Genomic DNA, 9569 nt, shown 5'->3' on the forward strand with positions numbered 1-9569 from the left:
ACCCTTCATTCCAGATCTACCACTCTTCATCTTTCACCTTCTTCCTTTCTTTTCTATCTCTCTTGTCTAAATAAATAACACCTCATTTTATTATATCCTAAATAATATTATCAAAATTCTCTCTAAAACATCTACCTATACAATCTTATATATATATATATTACAAGTACCCTTTCAATAAAGGAAAGAGGGACCAAATTATGGCCTACTGTACCCTTTGCAAGGACACACACACATATGTATATAGTACGCAGTCTGTAATTCAACACTTTAATTAAATTTTCAACATCAAATCTGTTATCCTATTAGAGGAACACGAATGTTTTCTTTTCTTTTTTTAAGTTCATTAAATCTATTATTGAAAAAAGAAGAAAGAAGGAATCTTATTATTATTAATAATGCTTATTACATATAAAATATAAATCTAAACAATAACAACATTCTCATTTTATTATTTTTATCTGAGTTATAAGTAATTAACAAGTTATGTGCCTCTTGGATGTTACCGGAAGGTGTCTGTTTAGTAATTAAGAAGTTAAAATTGTTTAATTAATTAATAAAGATTGGTTAAATTTGTAGATATATAGTTAGACTGTCATTGTCCATTGTTTGATCAAAATTGGAGAACATCAAAATATTAAACTTAAGAATTGAAAATGATTTCTTTCTCCGGCCATGCATGCTCTTTTAACTAAAAATATTCATTTATGTTTATAATTAAAATAGAATAGAAACTAAATATTTTTTTTAATTCAAGATTATATATATTAATTATTGTACCACACTTTGATTAAAAGTATAAAACAATATTTGAAAATGATAGTTGGAAGAAATTCTAGAAAACGGCTTTTTTGTGTAGGAATGGTAGATGGAATAAAAAATAAACTAGCCAAAAGGAAAGAAAAACATATTATTACTATATATATTAATTTATAAAGTTTCTCAAAATTTGTGGTACGGTTGTTCTATTTATGATTATATTAACTTTCTATAAGTGTAGAGAAATTCATTAAGAGAATCTAAAGAAGTTCTTTTATGGGTTGAGAAAGTGAAAGCATTGAGATAAGTTGGATGGACACTATTACTTTCACACCTAACAAATTTTTACATCTACTTTGTGTTTATTATTTTATTTTTTAATTTCTTTGTTTTTTATAAATACAAAAGTTCAACATTCTAATGGTGTAAAAAAAATTTAAATTGGATTAAATGGAAAAGGGTATGTGAATTCAAAAAAAAAAAGTGGATTAGATGGAAAAGACATAAAATTATTTAATATGATACTCTTAGAAAAATGGAATTGTGGGAAGAAATGTTAGAATTTAAATATGGTAGTTGAAGGAATCTAAACAATAGAAGGGGTTGGCATCATTCATTATGGTAAAAGGATATTAGAAAAGGATCATGTTACTTTGATATTCAATTTTTTTTAAATCTCTTAAGTATTTTACTTTTCAATCTTTCTTTTTCTTTATAAATACAAAAATTTATTTTTTAATGATTATTTTACTCTAAAAATATATTACTAAAAGACTCTTTGAGCATAAAAAATCATTTCTCATTAAACAAGTATGTAGAGAGAATGGAAAAATTATTTTGATGGTATGAAAAAACATGCATGAACACTTTCTTTAATGCAAAACATAAAAGTTAAAAATAAGACAGTTTTATAATATATATATATATATATATATATATATATATATATATATATAAATATAGATTTTACTTTACAAACTAATTTTATAAAATTTAATTAGATTTAAAATCTATTTTTTAACCACAAACAATAATAACATAAAAATAATAATAAAAAAGTAAAATAAATATTTGAATAATTTTTATAAAAGATTAATTTAATGAATTTATTTGCGTTTGTTTTTAGCCTCAATGTTGACTTCTAACTTGTTACTTTATTATAGTTATACATTTTTTTCTTTTCATAACTATTCAACTAAATTTTGTAATTAACTGAATATAATAAATTTATTATTAAAAGTTAGAACATGGAAACCTATGTAACCTATTCCATCAAAAGTAAAAACAACAGTAACTACATTTTATAATTAGAAATTATATAAAAGGTACGGAAACTTCAATGCCCAAGATTTTCTTCTTATCGAATTTGAGAAATTATATAAAATATAGTGTATCTGCTTTCATTCCAAATGGATTTTCATCGATAAGATAAGTTAATTAATTTTAAATGGGCTGAGTTGATAAATTATTATTTTTTTCGATTTATTAAAATTTCGAGGTTTTGTTGGTCTCAAAACTGGGTTGGAAGGTTGCTTAAAAAATAAATCAATTTAGGAAAATCATGATTAAGTTTTTGTTTGAATATAGGAAAATGTCTATTTTCCTATTTGTAATCTGGTTATTATGTTAATTTGATATTTAAAGAGTGAAGAGAATTTATTATTTAATGAATTTAACTTCAGTGTCTTTTTTTTGCCAAAACAATTTTAATACAAATGAATAAGATATATTATCCATTTTTTTATGTTTATTATTTACTTACGAAAATTAGTTTGTAAACCAATATGAGCTCGTTAAATTCCATATATTCCAAGAAAGTAACCTCCTTTCCTCTATACATTCTACAAACTATGATGCTATTAACTTTAACTTTTAACGCAAAGTAAACTATAATATTATATATATATATATACACAACAGACAGATAAGCTAAAAAATTATATAAAATCATATGCATTATTAATTAAAAATAGAAGAACTCTCTCTTTTTTTTCTTTTCTTTAATTCATGTAAACTGAAAATTTATCATTTTTAATCCGTGAAATAAATTGTTTAGTTGTCTTGCTCACTTATATAGAACAGTGTTAGATATTGTTCTTGTTTCCTTCGAAAAGAACATTATCACTTTTCCCCTTATTTATGTTTCACATTTTTATAAAATAAGAAACAAAACGAAACAAAAAAAAGTGATAATTTGTTTTCTAGTAATTAAAAACAAATAGTTTTGTTTTGATGAACTATATATAATAACACATTCAACATTTTGTACTTTTTTTTATCCTCCATCAACTACTATATTAATTATCTGGAAATGTTTTGGGCAGTATATATTCAATAGAAAATTAATACCCATCAATTCAACCTTTTTTTTATTTCCACCAATTTCATTTTAAACTTTACGCATCAGTTTCTATGATAAATTGTTAGGCTTTAACAGTATAATAAATCTCAGTTTAGTATTCTAAAAAAAAAAAAAATACTCTGGTATTGTTTGTGCTTTATCAAAAGTCAGTTTCCAAAAGTTAATAGTACCGATGACAACTTTTGAAGAAGTTATTTCTATTATAAATTACTGCATAATTATGTTAAAAATGGTATATTTCAAAAAACTAAGAAAGTTTTATTTACATTTTTTTATTAGTAATAATGAGCTTCAAAACGTAAAACTCCATGTTACTAAATTACCTTTTTCTTCTAATACATTTAAATACAAAATATCACTGCTAACATTAAAGTTATCATGATTATGAATCTAATATTAATAGCATTTTCTATCAAAAGAAAACTTTTGAAACTTTCCCAGATTTTTTATATTGGATATTGGATTAGCAAGTGAAAATTTTTCATGGATAAAATCTTTTTTTTCTTTCCTTTTTTTCAGCTAAATTGTCTTGGGAAATCACATATACTGTTCTATGTTTCTTCTTTATGCAGAATATATGATCTTTGTATATATGAGATTTTGAATAATTTAATGTATATGATTTCTGCAATAGGTAGTTGAGTTAATACCTATCATTGAAAAATAATACTATCCAAAAATCATGTGTGATTGATTATTTACATTTTCTGCAGATACATTGGAGAATGTATCAGTTTTGATCGAAGAATATCCGTTTTGCTACTGGATTTTAGACTATAAATGAAGAAATGCAATGTAAGTAGTATATAACTATTGCATAACTTTTTTTCATGTAAATATCACTTCATATATATACCTTAAAAGTGAAAGTAAACTAAAGACATATTGAAAAACCAAACATACCTGCTTTTTAGATATTCCTAAATTGCACTGGTGAAATTGAGTAACAGATCTTTAATTTATCATTAATTAAGGTTTTTTCCCCATAAATAACAACAGTTATCAAACATTAACAGGAATAGATGAACATAATTAGCATAAGAGCACTTGTATATATATTACAGACATTGTTTCATTCTTACACAAAATTTCAGTAAAAGTGTTCACCACTTCATACTTATTAACCAACAATTATAATATATGTTACTTGAGATCAATCCAACTAATCAAATCTGTTTGATAAGCTAATTAATGAGTCATATTATGCTCTAAATCAAGATAAACAGAAGTAATAATGCAATCATAAAAATACTCAAATTACGTATCCATTCATGTTTTTTCAAATTTATAATTATAACTATCTCTTAAAGTTATAATAATAAACTTGGTTTCAAACTAGATTACATATGTATTTTTTTTCATGCAAATGATGTTTTCAACACCTATTAGTTATACTTCTGAAAGAGGTTTAAATGATAACGGTTAAGAAATTGAATTTAAAGTTTTTATTGATTAATCTTAAATTTTCACCAAAATATTTATTGATTCTTTAACTATTAACTACTATATTAAAGACAGTAACTATAACAAAACCATTTGAACATAAGGTACATAATTATGAACAGTGAATTATGGAAATACTCACTTACCTAGTTCAATGGCTAGGTGAAACTTCAAACTTTCTATATATAATAATAAATAGAAAAACTCACGCGCAAGCATACATAGATTTTAATGAATAAAAAAAAAAAATACAAAAACAGTGTTACTGAACAGTAGTGTGTAAGTTTCCAAGAAGTATTTGAAAACAAAAATATAACTATAGATACTGTTAATACAACCTCCAATTAAATTTATCTCGATCATCTACATAATAATAGAACATAAAAAATAATTGAAATGTAACATTAACCAAAAAAGGTTTGTCATATAAATATTGATCTATCAATCATGATTTGAAAATAGAACATAAATTAAATAAATGTGGTTATTGTAAAGAGTAAAAATGATTTGAAGTGTTTGGTACTTTAATTTCCAGCGGTTTGAATGAGTTCACATGGACATTGAAACCAGCAACGGATCTGAGATACTCTTACCATTTGGACAGAAAAGCATCAGGTTCAAGTGTGTACCTAAAAGAAAGTCCTACTCCTTAGTCTCTTATATTTTGCTTTTAATTACTACACTCTGCGAATCACGTTCCGTTTAATCTCTCCTTTTTATGCCATGAACAGTCTATTTCTAATAAATGTGAGATTAATATTCAAACCTAGCTTCGCTACTTTAACTATAATGTGAACCAATCTCTTTCATCAGATTATAAATAAAATTAATGAGATATATGATAAAATGCATTTACTGCTGCATTATTTATGATCCTCAAAGCAAAATGCATCAAATATATCCATTACAACAGTCTCTATTAATCTGATTTGAAAATAATACACTACACATACCAGGTTGTACACAAGAAAAAAAGACTACAGTATTTAATTTTACAACGTTTCTACTGTATTGGGTATAAGTGACAAAAGAATATATGATCGAATCTACAAAGTAAACTGTTGTTTTTGATTGTTGTTCAAAAGTGTCTAACAGTATTTGTACCTTTGACTAAAGCAAAATACAAAATGGTATTTTAGCAACCAGTGGCTAATAAACTTAGACGACTGTGCTAAAGAGTAGCCAACCAAACATATAAGAAAAAAATCAAAATCCAGAGAGAGAGAGTGATATATATATGTATATATATATAGACATATATAACAGAATTATCTAGAAGAAATACATGGTATCTGCAATTATGAGGAGCATGAGAAGCGATTGAATCTGGGTGCAAAGTAATAATAAAAATGGAAATTTAGTTTGGGAAGCATTGAGATACTTACTGTTTTAACCCTTGGGAGAAAATGTAGAGTGATGCAGTTGTGTTTGTCCAAAGCTGGTGGCTGCTTCTGAATTGGAAAGAAGACAAGAAAGTTGAAAGAGGATATAGAAAAAAGAGGGCCGGAGAAGGAGGAGTAACTACTCATTAAATATAACACCAATAGCATAGGAAATAATGAAAAAAAGTAAAGATGGATATAAATGAAACTTGGAAGAAGAAGAAGAATATAATTTATTCACCATTTTACAGCTGTACAACTTTCTGCTCTTTATCAGCAAGCGAAAATGCCTAACTAAGCAGCTGCAGAAGCATCAGTGTTGTGAACCGCATCAACCCAACAAGGCTAACAGAAACACTGGAGGATAGAAGAAAGCAACAAGCTTTTCTGTGTATCATTAAATGCAGTGAACGGAAAGAGAGAGAGTACATGTAACAGTATATACCAATGCAATAAAAAAAGGGGACAGGAACCGTATTATATAAATATAATAATATTATATGTGTTGCATTATACACAATTGAAGTTCTAGCTAATGGAGATCTCATATTCCGTCTCTTGCTCTTGAAACGATTTTTTCATTTCCTTCGAGACCGGAATCCCAGCTAATTAACCCTTCGTGTGCAGTTCAAGACTTACCAAGAAGTTCAAACGCTAACTTATACGTGCTAATATATTACTGCTTACTGATTAGGAGTAGGAGTAGGAGAAGTAGAAGGAGAAGAAGAATATAAAGAAAGTTTGGGAGCTCTTTCCTTTGTAGCTAGCTGGCGAGAGAAAGTAAAGAAAAAAAAAAAAAAACAATGCTGCAAAAGAGAGGGTAGCTAGCCCAACTAACTCCGAAACTGCATCTTCTCCATTCATTATTGGTGGGTCGATGGATATGTTGAATTTATTTTGATGACTACTACTGATGATACTGCAAGGAAGGATCCAAATCAAACAGCAGAGAAGTCCCGGTTCCGCCTTTGTGATCACCGAACCTTGCTGAAGAAGAAATGGGGTCTTCATGGGGCATCCTCAACCGTTGCTGTAGTGACGAAGAAGAAGGAAGTGAATTGCCCACTGTGACATGCGCTGCCGAACCCAAAGACAAGCCTTTCGAATCTTCCCCCGAAGAGGCACACTCCATGTTCACCCCAAATAGCCTCAGTCGTTTTCCACTACTTGTGGTAGAACTACCTCCGCCACTCGACATGCCACCGTGCCCATGCCGATGGTTATGATGACCCACGTTCACCGGCACCGAGTCGATGATCATGGGCACAATGCTATTCCCTCTGCCTGCCAAGTTTTGATCAGCACCACCACCCATTGGCATGGAGGACCTGAGGTAATAGAGTGAGCCGGTCCCAGATCCCGAATTATGCTCGCCATAGTTGTTGTGATGATGGGCGGCGGCAGCGGCGGCGGCGGAAGTGGCAGCACCGTGAGCATGAGCATGACCAAGGTACTGGTGTTGGTGCTGGAAAGTGAAGAGGTTGTTGTAATTGAGATGGTGAAAGTGATGATCGTGGTGGTAGCGGGGTGGAACGATGGGGGAGGTGGCGGGAAGGGAGTACCATCTGATAGAGGGAAGAAACAAAGGGGAGGCGGAGGGATCAGAGGGAGGATGGCCATGATCAGTCCTTCTCCTCCAATCTATGTACAACCTATGTCTATACATATCTCCAAGGCCACGCTGGAAGGAAACAATGTCACCTGCATCCAGCTTCTTCTCCTTCACGAAACGGCTCCACCCTTTTGTCATCACATAGCTCTGGCTGCTGTTCCAATACGAATATCTGAACCGCCACACCTTCCCATTCCGGTCTTCGAAATTCAGGAGCAGACCCTTCTCGTTCGACGACGAATCAAGGGGGAAGTACTTCTCCGCGTGCTGCTTCGGTATCACCAGCCTGTTCAGCTTCCCCACATCGCTCGGTGTCACCACTTTGTCAAACATGTGCTCTTTCTCCACTACTTCCTTGGCGTTTGAACAAGTTCCGTGACCGTCATGATGATGATGATGTTCATGCTGCTGCTGCTGCTGCTGGTGATGATGGTGATGATGATGATGATGAACCGGTCCTCCTCCTCCTCCGCCTTGCAAATTGCCGTCCCCTTCCTCTTCCTTGCTGCTCCCCAGTGACAACTCCATGAGGTCTAGCTTCTTTCCAAAATTGGATGCGGCATCTTGGTGGTGTAACCCTAATTCATGGGGAGTGGGTGAAGTGTTAGTGGCGTAGAGAGATTAAAGATGGTACCCCAACCGTGAATTTTGAAGGTGTGGGGGAATATTTATTAGATGAAGAATTGAAGTAGATGAGGATGATTAATTAAAGAGAGGAGTTAATAATTAATTTGTGGTGGATCGATGAAGAAATTAAAAGGGGTAAGAAAATAGAGCTAGCTTACTGCTGCTTTCTGCTTCTCTTGTGATACCAATAATCTCTGTCACTTCCTCTTCCTCCTCTTCCTCCCTGCTATCAGAATAAGTGCCTTTAACTTGTTGTATCAAGTCCATGGAGTTATGGCTGACCTACCTTGAATTCTGTCAATAATAACCTCTGGATCTCAGCAAAAACAATGGAAAAAGATACAAACAATAATAATAATAATAATAATAAAATGAAATCATTAGAATAAAGCGATCGAAGAAAGGAAGAGGGCAGGAAAGTAAATAGAAAAAAACAAAAACAGAAATTTGAGAAGAAACGGAAAAGTCTGAGGAATTAAAAAGACTTAATGAGAATAAATTGAAGGTTGGCATGAGATAGCTCTAGCATGGGGAAGAAGATGTTTTACCCAGATTGCCGAGGCTCTAATAAGAAAAACAAAAGCAGACTCTCAGTACAAAAAAATTAAAACCGTCGGTGCCTTCATATTTGACCAGAACACTCCAAATCCAAACCCTAAAGAAAGACAAGCCATGGAATGGAGAATTGAAAAAGGGGTCGTGTTATTGTTATATACTGCTGCTGACCTATAAAGCATAATATGAGAAGTTAGATCGAGAGAGAGAAAGAGAAAGAGAGAGAGAGAGAGAAGTCGTGTGGATTTTAGCTATAAGTATAGTTACCTCACAGGAAGGTTCTTTACAAGTAGGAAAAGAAGCAAAAAAAATTTGTTGCAACCCAGTTTTATTCGTGGGAGAGAGAGAGAAAGGTAGATAGAGAAGATTACTACACTTACGTGGGGGCCATGAATAATGTGCCTATTGTGGTCATGTGAGCAACTTGTCGTTTTCATCATATTTGGTATAATCTGTACAGTACATATGCTTCTGGGTTGAGACCAAATCCAGAACCAATGACCTTAACTTAACTCTGTTAAATTTTGCTTTCACCCTCATTTTCTTTCTAAATCATACAAACCAACGCAATCATATCTCTTAATTTATCTCATGGCAGCTCATCCACTGGTACGGGCTAAACTACGTGGCTCTACCTAGTTGTAGCAGAGAAAATGGCAATGGCATAATGGCATTATGGAGAGAGATGATAGACTAGTGTACACTTATTTTTATTTTTATTTTTTTGACTTTTAGTGTGTCATTGATTGAGTCTCTTGTGGATGGTCCCCTGCTCAAAGGTAAGAAAAGGAAAAGCAAATGCCTAAACTATGAGAAAATGAAATCAGAC

At 31.3% G+C, this 9569-nt stretch overlaps 1 protein-coding gene across 1 annotated transcript; it reads right to left on the reverse strand.

Moving 5' to 3' along the window:
* Positions 1-5822: 5822 nt before the first annotated feature.
* LOC106760156 (B3 domain-containing transcription factor NGA1) lies at positions 5823-9041 on the reverse strand. The gene is made up of 5 exons (XM_014643604.2): positions 9008-9041; positions 8734-8911; positions 8344-8479; positions 6188-8136; positions 5823-6015 (listed from the first exon to the last, which is right to left on the reverse strand). The coding sequence occupies exons 3-4, from the start codon at positions 8450-8452 to the stop codon at positions 6854-6856; spliced, it is 1392 nt and encodes a 463-aa protein (XP_014499090.1). The 5' UTR covers positions 8453-8479; positions 8734-8911; positions 9008-9041; the 3' UTR covers positions 5823-6015; positions 6188-6853.
* Positions 9042-9569: the final 528 nt, after the last annotated feature.

This window comes from Vigna radiata, chromosome 5 (genome assembly GCF_000741045.1).
Source record: "Vigna radiata var. radiata cultivar VC1973A chromosome 5, Vradiata_ver6, whole genome shotgun sequence".
Lineage (NCBI taxonomy): Eukaryota > Viridiplantae > Streptophyta > Magnoliopsida > Fabales > Fabaceae > Vigna > Vigna radiata.

Coding starts and splice junctions, on each gene's coding strand:
- LOC106760156 (XM_014643604.2), bottom strand. CDS start 8,452: ATGGACTTGATACAACAAGTTAAAGGCACTTATTCTGATAGCAGGGAG. Junction 8,137..8,343: donor AAGAGAAGCAGAAAGCAGCA/GTAAGCTAGCTC, acceptor CCCATGAATTAG/GGTTACACCACCAAGATGCC.